Source organism: Prunus avium, chromosome 6, assembly GCF_965620075.1.
Source record: "Prunus avium chromosome 6, drPruAviu1.hap1.1, whole genome shotgun sequence".
Classification (NCBI taxonomy): domain Eukaryota; kingdom Viridiplantae; phylum Streptophyta; class Magnoliopsida; order Rosales; family Rosaceae; genus Prunus; species Prunus avium.
Window position 1 is genome coordinate 14,854,109 of NC_142289.1, and position 19,315 is coordinate 14,873,423.

Genomic DNA, 19,315 nt, shown 5'->3' on the forward strand with positions numbered 1-19,315 from the left:
CACTTGTCCACTAGTCTGAGGGTGATAGGGGGTGGACACCTTGTGAGTTATGCCATACTTCTTGAGTAGGGTCTCAAATGATCGGTTGCAAAAATGGGATCCCCCATCACTAATGATGGCCCTCGGTGTTCCAAACCTACAAAAGATATTGGCTCGAAGAAAGCTAAGAACAACTTTCGCATCATTAGTCTTGGTTGGAATTGCTTCCACCCATTTTGAAACATAATCAACCGCAAGTAGAATAAATAGATTTCCAAAAGATGAAGGAAATGGACCCATGAAATCTATTCCCCAAACATCAAATATTTCAACAATTAGAATTGGGTTTAAAGGCATTTGATTTCGAGATGAAATGTTACCCATTCGTTGACACCTATCACAAGATAGACAGAATTGTGATGCATCTTTGAACAAGCTTGGCCAATAGAATCCACTTTGCAAAACTTTTAAAGCTGTCTTCTTGGCTCCAAAGTGGCCACCACATGCGTTCGAATGACAGAATATGAGTATGGACTGAGATTCGGTCTCGGGAACACATCGCCTAATCACGGAGTCCGAACAATACTTCCACAAATATGGGTCATCCCACACATAGGACTTAGTGGTTTTCAGCAATTTGTCCTTTTGACCTCTTGACAAATCCCTTGGTATATTTCCTGTAGCGAGAAAGTTGATAATGTCAGCATACCATGGGTCAGAAATTTGTAATGCAAAAAGTTGCTCATCAGGAAAGGATTCACGAAGAGGAAGAGTGTCTTCTTCGGTATTGGAGTTAGTGATCAATCGGCTAAGGTGGTCAGCTACCACATTCTCCGATCCCTTCTTATCTCTGATTTCAATATCAAACTCTTGGAGCAACAAAACCCATCGTATCAATCTTGGTTTTGCTTCCTTCTTTGCCAAGAGATATTTCAAAGCTGCATGATCAGTGAAAACAATTACTTTAGAGCCTATCAAGTACGAACGAAATTTCTCTAAAGCAAAAATTACAGCTAACAGCTCTTTCTCAGTAGTTGAATAGTTCAACTGAGCATCATTAAGGGTACGGCTTGCATAATATATTGCATGCAATCTCTTCTCAACTCTTTGTCCTAATACAGCTCCAACTGCAAAATCAGATGCATCACACATTAATTCAAAAGGTAAATTCCAATTTGGAGGCATAATGATAGGTGCAGTTGTGAGAAGAGTTTTGAGCCTTTGAAAAGCTGCCAAACATTCATCATTAAGATCAAAATTTGCATCTTTGGCAAGCAAGCTACACAATGGTCGAGAGATCTTAGAAAAATCTTTTATGAATCTTCTATAGAACCCGGCATGTCCTAAGAAGGATCGGATCTCTTTCACTGATGTGGGAGGTGACAACCCGCTTATCACATCTACTTTGGCTCTGTCAACCTCAATGCCTTGACTGGAAATCACATGACCTAAAACGATTCCCTGTTGTACCATGAAATGACACTTTTCCCAATTGAGAATTAAGTTGCATTCCCGGCATCTTTGCAAAACTAAAGACAAGTTGTTAAGGCATGAATCAAATGAATGACCAAACACACTAAAATCATCCATGAATACTTCAATAAATTTTTCTACCATATCGGAGAAAATACTCATCATGCATCGTTGGAAGGTGGCCGGGGCATTACACAATCCAAATGGCATACGTCGGTAGGCGAAGGTACCATAAGGACATGTGAATGTCGTCTTGTGTTGGTCTTCAGGAGCGATGGCAATTTGATTGTATCCTGAATAGCCATCCAAGAAGCAGTAGTAACTGTGACCTGCAAGACGTTCAAGCATTTGGTCAATAAATGGTAATGGAAAATGATCTTTTCGGGTGGCGGTATTTAATTTTCTATAATCAATACAAACACGCCATCCCGTTTTGACACGAGAAGGAATAAGTTCATTTCCCTCATTTCTTACAACAGTTATTCCTGACTTTTTAGGAACCACTTGGACCGGGCTTACCCACTTGCTATCGGAAATAGGATAAATTATACCCACATCCAATAGCTTCAGAATTTCTTTTCAGACTACCTCTGTCATGATTGGGTTTAACCTGCGTTGAGCATCCTTTGTGGGTTTGGAATCAATTTCCAGTAAAATTCTATGCATGCATCTTGTTGGGCTTATTCCCTTGATGTCCGCAATACTCCAACCAATTGCTCCCTTGTGTTCTCTTAACACTTGCATCAACTTCTGTTCATTTTCCACATTGAGATTGCTAGCAATAATCACGGGCAATGTCTCTGTTTTACCTAAATAAACATACTTCAAGTGGGATGGCAATGGTTTGAGCTCTAACTCGGGTGCCCTGTCAAGAGAAGGAACAAGCTTTTCAGTATTGACTGGCAAAGGTATAAAATTTGGAGTGTACTTACGTGGTATGGCTGGACATGCATCAAGGAATTTCACAGCCTCAAGTAACTCATTATCAACAATTTCAGCAACTTGAGGATTTTGTGTCAACACCTTTTCTAATGAATCTGTACCATGAGTACTATTAAATGTATTTTGCACAATATGACACAATGTATCAATACGAAAACATTCATGTTCATCATTGGGGAGTTTGAAGGCATCATAAACTTTGAACTTTATTGTTTCCCCTTGAACTGTCATTGTCAATGTTCCTTGTCGAACATTGATCACAGTATCTGCAGTGGCCATGAAAGGGCGGCCAAGAATCAATGGAAGATCCACACCCGGAATAGGAGCTTCTTCCATCTCTAGCACCAAAAAGTCAGCTGGTAAGATGAGATCATTTACTTTCACAAGTACATCTTCCAAAATTCCTCTTGGATATCTCACTGATCGGTCCGCCAATTGAATGCTAACAGAAGTTGGTTTAAGATCACCTAAGTTAAGGGCTTCAAAAACAGAATAAGGCATCAGATTAATTGAAGCACCTAAATCAAGTAAAGCTTTGTCAAACAATTTATCTCCAATTATGCAAGGAATTGTAAAACTTCCTGGATCTTTCAATTTGGGAGGGAGCTTCCTTTGCAAAACAGCAGAAGCTTTTTCCGTTAGTGCAACCGTTTCATGATCTTGGAATCTCCTCTTGGTGGTACAAAGGTCCTTCAAAAACTTTGCATAACTCGGAATTTGCTTGATTGCATCCAAGAGAGGAATATTGACTTGCACTTTTCTGAAGGTTTCCAATATTTCCTTGGCTTGTTGAATTTTTTTGGAACTCATAAGCCTGTGAGGAAAAGGAGCACGTAAGATTTCTTCGTCAGTAGGTTCACGACTTACCTTCTCCTTTCTTGCCCTTCTTGCAAGTTCATGCTTTGGGATCCACTCGGATGAAGAAGCTGCTTGCTTATCTTTCTCTTTGTTGCTTTCATCCTTTTCTTTAGGCTTAGCCACTTGTTCAACCTGCATGTCATCAACATTGTGAATCAAATCTTTAGAACCATCAATTTCACCAATTACCTTACCAGTTCTCAAGGTAACTGCTTGAACATGCTCACGCCCAGTTGGATTAATCTCTGGTTGGCTAGGCATCATACCAGGTTCCCTTTGACTCAAAGCTTGAGCAATTTGCCCCACTTGATTTTCTAGATTGGAAATGGCTTTATCCGTTTTCTGCATGTGGGTGTCATTCCTCTGCATGTAGCTTTTTGTCTCAGTGATGAAACTATCTGTGTTTCTAGCCATGGAAGCAACAAGTTCTTCCAAAGATTTTCCTGTAGATTGTGGTTGAGGTGGTGGTTGTGGTGGATTGTAGTAGTGCATTTGACCATGAGGTGGGCGAGTATGTTGTTGACCATGAGGTGGGTGAGTTGGCCCTTGAGGTGGTTGAGTTGGCCCTTGTTGAACATTAGAATTGTCACTCCACCTGAAATTTGGATGATTTCTCCACCCCGGATTGTATGTTTGTGAGAAAGGATCATTCTTAGGCCACTGATTTCTCTGAAATGAGCCCACTGCATTTGCTTCCTCATGTGCCAAGGGACAATCCTCAGTGTCATGACCAATTGTGGAGCAAAATGCACAAACCTTGGATGATCCCGGTGCCAATTTCTTCACCATGTTGGTTAGGTTTGCAATCTGAGCTTCCATACTAGAAAGGGTACTTACATCATAGGATTCCCCTTTTCTGACTGGTCTTTGCCTTGAATTATATTGGCGAGCATTTGCAGCAACAAGATCAAATATTGCTCGCAGTTCTGTTGGAGTCTTGGTCATTATAGTTCCTCCTGCAGCTGCATTCACATTATTTTGGTCCGCTTCAAAAAGTCCTTCATAGAAGTGTTGCATTAGAAGCCAAGCTTGTATGTTATGATGCGGACAAGTGATTAGAAGTTTCTTGAAACGGTCCCAATAATCCTGGAAGCTTTCTCCCGGCCTTTGCAGAATTCCTGTAATCTGACTTCGGAGTTCATTTGTCCTTTGTGCTGGGAAAAAATGTTGCAAGAACTTTGTAGCAAGATACGTCCACGTTGTGATGGAATTTGGAGGTAGATAGTGAAGCCATTCCTTTGCTGTATCCTTCAAACTAAATGAGAAAAGTCTCATTCTTATCTCATCACTACTCATGCCTTCGATCTTTATTGTGGAACACACTTCCTCAAAGTCTAGGATATGTGCATTAGGATTTTCTCCAGGATTTCCCAAGAACTTAGGCAATATGTGTATCATGCCCGATCTCAACTCAAAGTTTTCCAAAGTGCTTGCGGGATATACTATGCAAGATGGTTGTCCAGTTGTTGGCGGTGAAGAGTATTCTTGCATAGTAAGTTCCGCATTTGCAGCTGCTGCCGCCATTGGTGAAGGTGGAGGTGACTCGACTTTTGGTGAGCTTGGTGATGATGAAAATGGCGAGAGTGAAAAAGGCAATGGAGTAGACACAGCTAGTTGGATGTTCCTTTCTCTCAAAGCTTGAGCTTGGATATCTTCTACAGTGCTATCTAATGAAATATCCAAATTCAGAAGGGACATAAGCAAAATGTTCCTGCAATAAGAAGAAAACAAAAACAAACTCAAATAAAATGAAATGACAAACAAGGAAAAAAAATGAAAATAAAATTAAGTACTCTAAATATACTCAAACAAAACATATAAGCAACCGTGCCAGTTCCCCGGCAACGGCGCCAAAAATTGTTGCATTCCTAAAAGGACACAATTTAATGTGCAAACAACCAATTAAAAATACCCGCAAGTGCACGAATCTATCGAAGTATAGATTGTATAAGTACGGGGTCGATCCCACGAAGAACTTGTCGGTTGTCTATAAGTTCTAATTCGAGTACAAAAAGAACATTTAACTAACACACCACAATGCACAAATGAAAATTTTAAACTAAAAAGAAATATAAAAGAAACAAACAAAACAAAACAAAAAAAGAATTGTGCTGTGAACAGTGACCAGCGACCGGTCGTTTGTTAAGAGCGACCGGTCGTTTTTTGTCTGGCGACCGGTCGTGAGGTAAAAGCGACCTGTCGTTTTTGGGCAGAGTCGAAACTCAAATTTTGACGTGAAAAGCGACCGGTCGTCAGGTAAAAGCGACCGGTCGTTTTTGGGCAGATTCGTTTTCTCTGTTTTTCAGTTTCGACCTCTGTCCAGTGTTTTGCCTATAACTTTCCAACCGTACGTCCAAAATTCACGTTCTTTATACGGTTGGATTCAGCACAGAAAATGCAAGAACACAACGCGGACCAAAAGTCCAAAACAGTTACGAAAATAAACAGAATTCAGTAAACAAGACACACAATGTAACAAACACACAACTCACACACACATTGGGGGGGGGGGGGGGGGGGTTTTGGTTTGGTTCAAGTGACCTAATTCTATTGCATGAAAGTAAATGGACTTTGAATTTAAATGAGAATGGCAGAGATGAATTATCAAAATGTGAAAGTACCAAGTAACAAACACTAGGGTTTCGGAATCCACCCTAAACAATTCTACCCAAGTTCATGAATACTCAAGTAATGAACTCTAAACGTGTTGATGAAGATGTTCGCAATCAAGACCATGGGTCGTGGCTCAAGACGCATTGATTCTCTCTAATATACGTAAAGTGCATGGTTCGTGCTACAATACTTGTGCCCTCCTCATAACCGAACCTAGGTATGGTTCGTACTTCGATTCAATTACAAGGAGAACCCATTAAGTTCAAAGAGAATATGAACATCACAAGAATCCTAATAGCATGGTGTTTACATTAGGTATTCAAGAAACCAATTCACATGGATGATTCTTACTTCATCTATTTATTGCTTAGGATAACATGAGGATACACATAATCCCAACAATCTCAAGAAGCATGCTTTCAAAGGTGATCAATCAAAGAAGAACATACATCAAGGATAGATTAATTTGGTGAATTGGAATTCATCAACAATATCTAGAAATTCATACACTCAAGCATCAAAACAAAAAGGTAATCATGTTTAGGGCTTCAACCTAAGCCCTAGCTATGGAGTTTAGTTCCTCATAATCATTTCAAACACAAATTCAAAATGAAATTAGAAAGAGTTTACAGATTTTCAGAAAATGATGAAAGCTTCAAGATCATCAATGGTGGAAGTCTTCTTCTCCACTTTTCTTGACTGCACCTTGGCTTTCTCCTAGCTCCAAGCTCCAAAATCTGCTCTCAATTGTGTAGAATGGTGGAATCCCCTCTCTCCCGTTGCAAAAACTCCCCCAAATCTGATTGCAATCCCTTTTGACTTCTCTCTCTCCTCCTTTCCAGCTTTTCTTTTAGTATAAAACTTATTCTTTCTCTAAAGCTATTGCCCATTGTCCCCTTGCAAATGATGAAACCTTGTTTTAAGGTATAATCCAAGGCTCCAATTGACTCAGGAAATGCCACTCAAATGCAATCCATTGTTACCAAAAGGTGTGGTAACAAGTAGAAATAAAATGCTATTAAGTGGGGGTGAAAACTGGGCCAAAACAAACATCCAGAGCCAGCGTCAATTGTCCGATCAGCTGGATAGGCTACACTTGCCCAATGGAGCTCAAATTTGGATATGTTGTAGTTAACATCCATTGGAACAAGTCTTATGAAGATCATCACCTCATCCAAGGACCGGAACATGCTGATCCAAGGCCACGAAGTTGACCTACGAAAATGAACAAAAACAGAATTTATATCAAATAATGCACTTTTAGCTCATTTTCATACAAACCAAGGTAAAACCTATTAAAACACAAAAAAGAAGTAAAAAGCTATAAAATGTCAAGAACTAACTCAAAATAGTGGGTGAATAACATGAAAAATCATGTGTAAAAATGAACCGAACAAACTTCCCAAACTTATCTTTTGCTAGTCCTCGAGCAAAACAGAAATTAAAACAAGACTCGAAACAAAACTTTCCGAACACTTTCTAAGGAGAGAGCAACTCATGCAAACGACTCAAAAGTTTTCACAAGAAAAACTCAGTTTACACATTATTCACAAGGCGGCAAAATTCATAACACAACATGCTCAAGTGTAGTAGTGTGATGGCCAAATGGAACTCATTCTCCAATTTCAGTTTTCACACAACTTCAAAAATCATACCAAGCACAAATGTAACTTCAAATCTCACCAAAGTTGTCCTCTCACAAATGAATCACTCGGAAGAGGGTTACAATGCATCACTCAATAATAAATATGAGAATAGAGTTAAACCATACGGGACTTAACTCAAAATTAGCAAGATGAAAAACATGCATGAATATGATCTCAAGAAGGATGCTAAACACTTAAAAGCTGAAAAATGTGTGCAAATCAACCACATGACATTTTGGATCAATTTAGGTCTTTATTATAGGTTGTAATGGGGCTAAGGGTGTAAGGTGAGTAAGAAATGAAGGATATGGATACAACAAAGTCCAAGGAACTCACAATGTAAGAGCATATAATCGTTGACTAAAAGACTTTGAAACATCACGCTTGAGATTTTCACTCAGTTTTTGGTGATCAAATAGACCACAAAGCCTTATACCTCCACTAATTATGATTCACACTCCTTCCTTTTGGATATGTTATAGTACACACCCATTGGAACAACTTTCATGAAGAATGCTGCCTCATCCGAGCTGTGTAGGTTGCTGAAACAAAGCTTGCAATATGACCTACGGAACTGGACTGGCAGGGGGCTGTAGCCAAAATGAGTTTGTCTTTTAAGCTCTTCTTCCATTCATCCAAATTAGGCCTTAACATGCTTGAATTGCATGAATTATGCTCTCTTGCTCTATTGGCCTACAAAACACACAAAGGGAGGGAAATAACTTAGAATTATAGGAACTAAGCAAAAGAAGTAAGTAAATTGGGCATGTATATGTATGAAATTATGAGCTTAACACATTCGAATTCCTTCACCTCCCCTTTGATCTGGCCTCATCCTTGGTTTGTAGCTGCAAATTTCAAACGAATTTTGGCGCGTATTTATTGGAAGGTGTGTAGAGCTCTAACTCGGGTGTTTATACCACCTCTTTCCAGGTTCTTGGTTCTTTTCCTCCTAGCTGTGGAATGGGTTTCTCATTCTTTTTTTGCTAGTTGCTGTCTTTTGGATGTATTGGTTGGGTTAATTCTAGATATGTTAGTGAATCTCGAGTGTGGTATGTTTTGAGGGATATTTGGCTTGGTTTGCTTACCTACGGGTGTTTGGTTCTTCATGGTGGTGATTGGTGGTTTGTCCATCTACAGTCATGGAGTTTCTCTTTGCTAGTGGCGGCTTGGAGTTTCTCTTTGGTTGTGGCAGCTAGGTTTCCTGTGTTTTATTTTATGTATTTTATGTTTAATGTGGGTGTAATGCCTCTTTGTAGGCTATATGCCTTTATGTGGGCTAAATGCCTTTTTGTTGGCTTTTGATGTTTTAGTTTTTGGCTCGAGAACATGATCTTCATGCTATATTGTACTAGCTTTAGCTAGATTTATTCTTATTTATTTCCTATTGGTTTTCTGGCCGATGTTTATACGCGGCTTGTTTGTACTGTTCTCTACCCTTTTGGGTGATCGCAATGAATTGGAACTTCGACCAAAAACAAAAAAAAAACAAAAAAGAACAAAAAACAAAAAACTCCCATTCGAAGACCCAAAAAAAAACCGAATTAAACCGGACCGCACCTGCCTTATACTAATGCTGGAAATGAGGATATCTACAAATTTTTGTTAATTTAATTATCCTCCAAATCAAATGGACAAACAGTAATATGAAGAAAAAATTACAGATCTGATACAGGCACACACCCATGTCTACCACCACAACCACCACCACCACACAGAGCAGCTCAGCAGCAGAGGCACAACTAATCCCATCCCTCCCAGACGATGTCGCTTTGAACTGCATAGCTCGGGTCCCACGTTGGTACCACCCGACCCTCTCCATTGTCTCGCGACCCATCCGCTCCCTCCTCTCATCTCCACTCTTCTTCACCACCCGCTCCCTCCTCAGCTCCACCGAACACTTCCTCTACCTCACCCTGCGGCTGCACCACAACCCCTCCGCCTGGTTCACACTCTATCAAAACCCCGAACCCAACCACCCAAACAACCCTCACGTTCTCATCCCGGTCCCGCCACTCCCAGCCCCAACAGTCGGCGCCGCTTACGCCGTCGTCGGCCCCACCATCTACGTCATCGGAGGCTCAATCAACGACGTCCCTTCCTCGCACGTATGGTTCCTCGACTGCCGCTTCCACACGTGGTGCAAGGGTCCTCCGATGCGCGTGGCGCGCGAGTTCGCGGCTGCCGGCGTCGTTGACGGAAGGATATACGTCATCGGCGGCTGCGTCACGGACTCGTGGGCCCGGAACGAGTTCTGGGCCGAGTCTCTTGACCTGGAGACGGGCCGCTGGGAGGCGGTGCCGAGCCCGATTGATGTCCGCGACAAGTGGATGCACGCGAGCGCCGTGATCGGCGGGCGCGTGTACGCCATGGCGGACCGGGGCGGCGTTGTGTTGGACCCGAAAGCCGGAACTTGGGATGTGGTTGATAAAAGGCTTGACTTGGGTTGGAGAGGGAGGGCCTGTGTGGTCCATGGGATTCTCTACTGCTATGACTATTTGGGGAAAATTAGAGGGTTTGATGTGAAGAAGAGGGTTTGGAAAGAGCTCAAGGGACTGGAGAAGGGGCTGCCCAAGTTCTTGTGCGGCGCCACGATGGCGAATGTGGGAGAGAAATTGGTTGTGTTGTGGGAAGGGAAGGGAAATGGTAAAGAAATTGAGATTTGGTGTGCTGAAATTGAAGTGGAGGAAAATGGGGATGGAGAGTTGCAGGGAAAGATTGGTTGGTCCCATAAGCTCATTTCGGTTCCGAAAGACTTCTCCATCGTCAACTGCTTGGCGGTCTCGTTGTGATTCTTGGTGGAGCACTGTGGAATTCCATCCAAACGTATGATTGAAATCTTTACTGTTACATTCTTCATGCTGACTTGTGTTTGTTAAGAAAATTTTATGCTTTGCTTTATTTGGTTCATGGTTGCCCTAACGGTATGATGGATGATGTTGTGTTTGATGTAACTTGATAAATTTAAGTTTGCAATTCTGAATGAGCTTATGAATGTTAAATTATCAAACTTTAAGCCAACCAAGAAGTTTTAGTTGAGAATATAATGTGCAGTGCTACTATGTTTATGCGAATGGCCAAGCTTAGTCTAAGTGTTGCTAGCTTTGTCCATGTTAATATTAGCAGTTTGAAATAAGTGAATTGGAACGCAGAAACAGAACTAGTAGAGGGGCTGACAGTGTTTTCAGACAACCAAACACTTTTTTGAAAGTGTTTGACAGAAAAACTTAAAAGTGCGTGTGAGTCATAAAGCCCGTAAGTGCTTCCTGAAAAACCTCTATGTTTAATAAATTTTTTTATGTGCTTCTAATAAAAGCTCTTTGAGTAGAAGTGCTTACTACAGAAGTAGTCTCAAATGGGGCCATTCCTTAGGGTATTATCTCCCAATCTTCCAACGTAGTACTTTGGATTTGGACAGCCCCCACCCCCCTGATTTCTCAAGTTTATTGTTGTACTTTTTCTGTAATCGCTTGCAATACTGCGATGTTTTGTAGCTAAACATAACGCAGTTCTGTTTCTTCTCCTCACAGGTAGGTCACCAGAGTCCTATCCCAGCAAGGGAGCAACAAAGGAAGCTTCAAATTGAGCCCCATTCTTCCAGCAGCAAGCTGTTATGTCAACTATTTCACTGACCTACCTTTGAATTTGGGGGACTGCTGCAAATTTGCAATGTTCCTGATAAAAGCACCTTCGAGTTAGGTCAGGGGACACACTCAATTGCTTCAGTTATTGGTAATAATCAAGTTTTAATATTTCTCCATGTGTATGTGCTGCCCATGTAATTAGTTTTTTGCTTTGCAGATAGTAATTGTGGAATAAGTAACCATAAGTTTTATTTGTAAAAAAACAAAAATAATTCTGGGTTGACTGGAACAAGTCTAGTTGCAACCTTATTCTAGGTGTAATTTAATTCCGTTTATTTTATTTTGTTCTCGTATACTTTCTTTTTCATCTGATCTTAAGTTTTCTTGAAATTATTTTCCTAACATGCCAGCAAAACCATCATTGTTACAGGGCAACAAAACAAAATCCAAAACCAACAATGCTGACTATGAAATTTCTAGAGGTTTTTTTTTCCCCCTTTTTTGCTTCTTTGTTTTTTGGTAGCAATTGAAGCTTTGCATTGATGTTTGAATCTTGAGCAAAATGGATTTTCTAACTATTTACAAGTTGCTGATATGATAATTTGTCATACCTCACTGACCAAATCTCAGCTTATACTTTTCATTTTTCACTGTTTCTTGAGCCATTCTTCAAGTAAATTTGGATACTCTTGTTTTCTGTTTTTTTTTTTTTTTTTTTTTTTTTGTCTGGATTGAGGGATTAATCTCTCTAGTGTCATTCTTTATGTAAAATTTCATTTTGGAAATGTCACTTTGCCTTTAACTTTTCCCTCGGTTACTGAACTGCATCCACAAGCTACTGGGCTGCTTAAACCCATTGGCTGTTGTAAAATGGTATGAATTCTGTTTTGTTTTTGTATATATATTTTTTTGCCAGTAGGTTTTCCTTCGCCTACTTACAAGTTACAACCACATCCTTATCAAAATGCCAAGTTTCCTCATTCGGCATGGGTCATCGTCCTCAAGTAGTGGTAATTCTCTTCTTTATGTTGGAGGATATTTCAAATTTCGAGTCCCCAATTGATGCACAAAATCTAAAGAAACATCCGTGTTCGGGTGCATACTATGTTTTTCTTTCAACTCTCTTAAATCACCGGCATCCGATATCCTCACAAACTCAGACAACACATGGCAAGAGTGAACATCAATTTTGTCATATTTTGAGCTTGAATTTTGGTATTATTGTTCGTCTTTTGTGGTTAGATTGTCCGTCGCATGCTACACAGCGCTCCAAGAAGAAGTGGTCCTTTTTGTTTGCAAGCATCTTTAGCTTCCAATGTTGGTGAATTTGTTAGGAACGTGGCTAGGAGAGTGTCCATATGAATTTTGATCTATTTCCATTCCATTATATCCAACTAAATCGGCAACGACTGTAAAATATGGCTTTGCTGAATATGGTATCGCATTTCGGAAACCCATCTCCACCTAATACCAACTTTTTTGGTTCTTTCTTAACTTGGGTTCTCATTTGTTAGTTTTGTTTTTTTTAATTTTTCTGATCAGCGAGCAAGGGAAATTTGAATTTATGACATTAAGAAGACAAATACTGCTAAACTCCGTTGTATTGAACCGTCAAGAAGTGAAAAACAAACTAATTGCAACCCACCAACTCTCACATGATTATAGAAATCAAAGGCAATTTAGAGAACATTTTAATGCACGTCCATTTCAAAATTGAAGTGACAAACAAGGGTTTGATCTGCAAAATTGTTTAGAACTACTTTTATGACCGATTGAAACGAAATCTCGAAACAAAGGGGATACTGGCTGCGGGGTCAAGGACCTCACTTCACAGGTCAAACAATATATACAGTTACAACTTATTCGAGATTACAATCGAAATCTTACAATAGTTCTTTTCTTTTTCAAACTCCATTAACACAATAGACGCATATATCCATGCTTCATTATGGAAAATAGGAAATAATGTACCACAACAAGAATGCTACAAGGAAGTTCGGCATCTTAGAACGTAATACGGGCATGGCCATCTTCTTCCTTCAGAAAGACTTCAATTTGTTCTAGTACCTGGTAAAAAGGGTAGACCCAAATTAAGCAGTAACACATAATTTACAACCAAGTTCTGATAATGTTTCAACATCTAGCCCTCTTTTTGTGTTTTTTAGGTGGACTATGCTTATGTTCCATTAGATGGGAATGCAACATTGAGAGCGAGAATAAGAGAGGAACCTCAATAACAATGGCAGTGGGAGTGAGACTGGACACATCTCTATAACCCAACTTGGCTGCAATATCTGCACAACAAAGAATCCAAGCCATGAAGATCGTACAAGTAAAAATCTCTCTCTCTGTTTTTATTTTTTACTATTATGTCATAACACAATGAAAGGGCCACAAATCTCCACTTACTTTCCAAGGAAACCCTAGCACTGGCATTAGCATATGAATCACCTCTCTGTTCAAAAAGGCTTGTCAGACGCATAAAAGTCTGCATGGAAGGCAAAGTGTAAACTTTCCAGTGAGTAGATAACCTGTTTATTGACCAATCATAGAACTAAGGACTATGTTAGTAAGAATTTTCAGCTAAACATAAATAGCATACTTTTCTGTATGCATCCCCTGACTCATGATGCAAAAGAGGGCGAGAACCAGTTCCCACAGCGGCAATTCTCTGAGCCAGGGCTTCCAAGGGTACATCTAACCAGACACTAATACCCATGTTCATACATTTCCTGATTCACCAAATAGATGTGTATATTAACACAATTAATATAATATACAGAGAATTAAAAAACATAGAAAATTTAGTAAAATACACAAGTGTATTACTACTAACCAGTTGATGGGCCGTACAACTGCACCTCCACCCGTAGAAACAACAAGACGATGCATCAATGACAGTTTACGTAGCACGTCAGTCTAAAAGGAAGAAGTATAATTATAAACCATGCTTCACTTTTCTATATGTATGTATGTATATACGTCAGGTGTACAGATGCATTCTACCACGATGCACTGTAATTCTAAAAACAACAGGCCAAACATGAAAATCTGCAGTAAATAAATCAACAGAAACAGTTTCCAACTGACCTCTTTATCTCTGAAAAAGCCTTCTCCATTGAGTTTGAAAATTTCAGCTACAGAAGTTCCACCAACCTCATGCTCCACCAATGTATCACTAGAGCCCCCACAAGTATATACCAAAATACAGAGTACTATTAGTAAGAAGTAACATGAACTCATATCCTAAATCAGCCACAAAAGGACAGACAATCATTCAAGGAACACTACAGCTTTCTGATTGTTCCAACACAGAATACTATGTGAACTGGGATCACAGAAATTTCATGTGCCAATATCTACAGTTTTCATTGGCATAGCTTCTGAGAGTCCTCCATACAGCTTGAGAGTTTATTCCTCACCATTAAGGCTTCACACTGGACTTGAAAATAACGAGAAAAATGATAGCGAAAAAACTCCATCCTTCCTCTCATTGAAATCAAAATAGAGCATGCAACTTTTTTTACAAAGACCAAACTCAAAAGTAGGCGGACTACGAACCTATCAATAAAAGAATAATTAATTGCTTGCGACAAAATCTTGCCAACAGTTGTTTTCCCAGATCCCATCATACCTGCAATTCAGAATTAGTTTCTTTAGGTACAGGGTAAAAAAATCCTAGATTAAAGACAAAGGGCGTACGAAGAGACTTACCAACAAGATATATACATCGTCCATTTAAATATGGCTCGATGGCTTGTGCCTTATTCTGCAATTTTATTAACTTCCAGTTAGAAATATGCCAAAAAATGTCTAAGATGAGAACTGAGAAAACATTAACCTTTCTTGACATATGTGTGTGTGCTTTTGCACACATAAATAAATAATATATAGTTGGTACCACAGTTTACAATCACATTGGACATGAGATAAATTTTGTAATAAATTAATAGAGACTAGGATTTCTTTCACCAGACTTCATGGCTCAAACAAACTAGAAATGGTGTGCCATGCATACCTTCAAAACCAGAGATTCATCAAAAGGAGTTTGAAAGTTTCCAGATTCCACTGTTGAAGCTACAAAAGTAATAATTGAAATAAAAATTCAATCCTCAGAAAGAAAATTAATTGTAGTTAATATGCACACAGACATACATGAGAGGGGGGAGAGACAGAGAGATAGAAAAAGAGAGAGAGACAATTTTATTGTATCCTAGGAAATTCTCGAGACTCAACAATTTACATTTGTTGAAACCAAATTTTTTTTTTCTTTATCGAAGAGCAAATGTTTTCTTTTTTGTTTTCAGAAAACAATTATACCTCCTTCCATATACTTTTTTTTTTTTTTCTCAGCAAACAATTATACAACCTTCTAAAATTTGAAATATATCTTCTTCTTTAATCCTTTTCCTAGTGCAATTTCAACAAAGAAAATTAACTCAATGACTAAATAATTATTACAAATCACAATCAGTAATTAATCATTCTCTAAACCAACATCTGTCCCTACATGGGTACCACCAACATACAATGGGCAATAAACCGACTGAACGTCTCAACAACTACCTGGAAACTTGTTGTAGGAGCATGAAACCTCCAAAGCGACATGTCTATGGCGATTAGAGACTCTAGAGGTGGGTAGGTGAGCTGCAACAAGCACCCGGAGCTTGTTTTGAACCTTCAATCTCTGAGAGCACCGCGCTGAACTGCTCGGCCGCCTCGCAACCTTCTCCGAATCAATCCAGGTCGAAAACTGCAACCTCTGCGCAACCGTGGCCTCCATTACCATCATCAGAAAAGCTCGACTTTCACCAACGACTCTGCCAAACTATTCACCTAAACAATTCTCGAATTGTATCCACAAATTCAAGCCTGAAATTCCACCGCAGAAAGCGAAAACATAAAAAAATCTGACTAAAACTACGAATTTCAGATTCAATATCAATCATCTGATACATAATATACAAATCAAAACCGTATATGAAATGAAAATGTGGTGGATTTGAGGATTTGAAGAACGAGCAGAGCACCTACCTCTCTCAAAACCAAAGTGAGCGCATGCGACTTGAGGCTTTTGGTTGCAGAGTCTCTTCTCTCTCTCTCGCTCCCGTCTCAAGTCTTTTATTTAAGGCGTTGCCGCTGAGCGTACTTTTGTATTTCGGAATTGAGTATATCACCTAGAGACGAGATTTTCGGTGTTTTCACAAAATCCCTTATATTTCAAATATTACATAAACTTCCAATAAAATTTAAAATTATTTTCACAAAAACTCTTTTCGTTAATCTTTAGTTTAACAATTGATGATTTTATATAAATAAATAAATTTCAAATTAAAAAGTTAGTCTTGGTCATTTGCATAAATTAAAAATTTATAAATGAAATCATTAATTTTTAGACGACCAATCAATAAAAAAGAGTTTTATGATCTTAAAATCTTATAGGGTGTTTGCGTAATTTATAAAATCTTAAACCAAGACTTCATGGGTGTTAATTTAAATAACAAATTCAGGTATTGTTTTTGTTAGAGTCACTGTAGGAGGTATCCGTCTGTGCCTCCAGGACCTACCAAATTTGTCTTGTTATTTTTTTGGAATTAATGTGGTTGGTAGCAATAGTTCTGCTAATCTACCCACCCACCACCAGACCCACGAGAAGTACATGCTTTTACATGTGTTTTTTCGGGAGAAACCTGAAAAAGAAAAAAGAAGATAGGATTATTCGCAGCAATGGTCCCTCAACTATACTCCAAATTACACTTTGGTCACTCAACTTAAATATTAGTTGCAGAGGTCACTCAATTAGGTGTTTTGTTGCACCGTTAGTCCTACCGTCAAGTCTCTCTAACGGTAGGGACTAATGGTACAACACAACACCTAATTGAGTGACCAAAATGCAACTCCGAGTATAGTTGAGGGATCATTGCTACAAATAATCTTAATTGAAAAGTCACATTTGCCCATCAATAATCTAAGAGATGTTTGCCACATCATCATTTTAAACAGAAAAAATAATAGACTTGACGGTGGGACTAAAGGTGCAACAAAACACTTAATTGAGTGACCTTTGCAATTAATATTTGAGTTGAGTGACCAAAGTGTAACTTGGGGTATAATTGAGGGACCATTGCTACGAATACCCCAAGAAGATAACTAATTCACGAAATAACATTTTAATTTTCGTATCCACCTATTTCCCAGAATTTAAACCTGAAAATTCCCTCAATAAAAGGAAGAAAAAAAAAAGAAAAGAAAAAAAATTTCTACAGTAAGATGGTAGGTTTGTGTCCTACTCAGATTTTGACTTGAATTGATTTGATTATGCATCTCTTGTCTGGACCCACAGACCAGAATTGAATTAGTGTTGAGCCGGGCCACACTTGCCCAACTACCCGCAAATCTTACCTAATTGCACGCTTGTTTTTTTCTTATATGAAAATAAGCTACAACATTACCTAGCCAAAAAATGAAAAGACATAATCGTCCTGCCACAAAGTAGAGGTGGGCATCAATCTGATCGATTCGAACCGTAATGATCGGTTATGTTTGGTTTTAACCTAGAAAAAAGTCAAATGATTTCAACGAATCTCATTGTAATTGTTTGGTTTTTGACTTTTGCAAACCAATTTAAGCCGAACTCGACCATCTTTTTGTATTTTTATTTTATTTTATTTTACATGTTGAAATTGAAGTTTGATGGAACTTTGAAGTTATTGATATTTGAATTGTAAATATATTAGCTATTTAACTTTGAAGTTTAATAGCATGTCGAATTTTAGGATGGTTTGATACATTAGAAAATGAAAAAAATATGTAGCATACCATGAATCTTCGTTGTTGTAATTGAGCTAACAAAATTAAAAAACTAAAGGTCCTTATTGGGCTGGGCTGGCCTGAAATTTTTGGGTTTATGGTGGTCTAATGTCGGGGCTATCAAGCTTTTGTGTTTTTTCAGGTTGAGTCGGGTCGGGCTAAGGTTTCAAATGTCTAAGCCTAGGCCCTCCAACTAGGCCGAGGCCTAGGTCAGCTTGGCGGAGCGGTCTAGACTAGACCGGGTCAAACATGGGCCTAGATGGATCAGGCTTTTTTTTTTCTTCTCAAGAGGTTGGATTTGGATGTGGAGTTGTAGTTCTAGTCTTATAACTTTTTGTTACAAAATTTAAGACAACATGGAACAAATTAACTTAATTCATAAATGTGTAAAACAAAATAAGAGGTTTATTAATTCATCTTTTATATTACATTATTTTAATTATGTCTAGAGTAAGTTTTTTTTTTGGTCAAGTGTCTAGAGTAAGTTTAGGGAGTGCACGTTGATGTGGGTCTATAGTTCAATGCCTTTTTTTTATAACTTTTTGTTACAAATTTTTTAACAACATTGAAAGAATTAACTTAATTCTTCCCTAATAAAAAAACAAATGGAACACTGCGACATATGTTGATATCCAAAAGTTGTATTATAAGGTGTTGTCTCTTGTAGCACTTAAAAGAGTAAGGCTAATCTCACAACGATAACCAACATCATCGGAAAATCAACCACACGTGTACTTCATTTGGTTTTTGAATTACAAAATAATATTACAAAGAGAATCCTTGAGCGATTCCAATATTCCTTTGATCAAACAACAACCTCATAGTCATGCCTTTTGGGAAAATTAGTAAACCATAAACAAAGATGTTGTTTATGTTGAAGCAAATTAGCAAGAGCATCAACGATCATATTTGCTTCACGATACACATGTCGAACATTAGAAATCTGTAGTTGTTGACAATGGCGGATCCATGAATTTTTCTTGGAGTATGCAACTTTTTTTTTTGGATGAGAGATCTATATAAAGAATGAGAACCAATTTTTTCTTTTTTGTATGCTAATTAATACAGTGAGAACCGCGTGGGAAGCATAAACACAAACAAAAGTACAATTCGTAGCAGTAGCATATCCAAAAAATTTAAATTGAGGCATAAACACTAAAACTTTGTTGCAGTTGCAGATCTGGATATGAACTTGCAAATAGGAAGAAGAAGAAGAAGAAGAGAGAAGAAAACAAAAAGAAAAGAGAGAAGAAAGAGAAAGAGGGGAGAAACAAGGAATTGATAGTCATGTTGAATATCTACCCCTCTCTCTCTCTCTCTCTCTTATTTTTCCTTCTTCTTCCTCTCTTCCTCTTTTCTTTCTTCTCAGTCGGATGATTTCTTGTCCATGGCGGGCTGATTATTTGATTG

At 38.6% G+C, this 19,315-nt stretch overlaps 2 protein-coding genes and 1 non-coding gene across 3 annotated transcripts; 2 read left to right on the forward strand and 1 right to left on the reverse strand.

The window, feature by feature from the left end:
- Positions 1 to 4,285: 4,285 nt before the first annotated feature.
- On the forward strand, positions 4,286 to 4,392 carry LOC148293758 (small nucleolar RNA R71). Its single transcript, XR_015836899.1, has one exon. It is a non-coding gene; the product is annotated as a small nucleolar RNA R71 (small nucleolar RNA).
- Positions 4,393 to 9,102: 4,710 nt separating this feature from the next.
- SKIP6 (SKP1 interacting partner 6) lies at positions 9,103 to 11,462 on the forward strand. The gene is made up of 2 exons (XM_021946839.2): positions 9,103 to 10,337; positions 11,042 to 11,462. Exon 1 carries the CDS (start codon positions 9,197 to 9,199, stop codon positions 10,301 to 10,303), a length of 1,107 nt encoding a protein of 368 aa, XP_021802531.2. The 5' UTR covers positions 9,103 to 9,196; the 3' UTR covers positions 10,304 to 10,337; positions 11,042 to 11,462.
- A 1,418-nt stretch (positions 11,463 to 12,880) lies between these two features.
- On the reverse strand, positions 12,881 to 16,287 carry LOC110746610 (shikimate kinase, chloroplastic). The gene is made up of 11 exons (XM_088254810.1): positions 16,130 to 16,287; positions 15,662 to 15,967; positions 15,114 to 15,172; positions 14,810 to 14,864; positions 14,657 to 14,729; positions 14,186 to 14,273; positions 13,932 to 14,014; positions 13,698 to 13,827; positions 13,505 to 13,583; positions 13,325 to 13,389; positions 12,881 to 13,162 (listed from the first exon to the last, which is right to left on the reverse strand). The coding sequence occupies exons 2-11, from the start codon at positions 15,885 to 15,887 to the stop codon at positions 13,100 to 13,102; spliced, it is 921 nt and encodes a 306-aa protein (XP_088110936.1). The 5' UTR covers positions 15,888 to 15,967; positions 16,130 to 16,287; the 3' UTR covers positions 12,881 to 13,099.
- Positions 16,288 to 19,315: the final 3,028 nt, after the last annotated feature.

Coding starts and splice junctions, on each gene's coding strand:
- SKIP6 (XM_021946839.2), top strand. CDS start 9,197: ATGTCTACCACCACAACCACCACCACCACACAGAGCAGCTCAGCAGCA.
- LOC110746610 (XM_088254810.1), bottom strand. CDS start 15,887: ATGATGGTAATGGAGGCCACGGTTGCGCAGAGGTTGCAGTTTTCGACC. Junction 13,828..13,931: donor GTTGTACGGCCCATCAACTG/GTTAGTAGTAAT, acceptor TTGGTGAATCAG/GAAATGTATGAACATGGGTA. Junction 13,163..13,324: donor CCACTGCCATTGTTATTGAG/GTTCCTCTCTTA, acceptor CCTTTTTACCAG/GTACTAGAACAAATTGAAGT.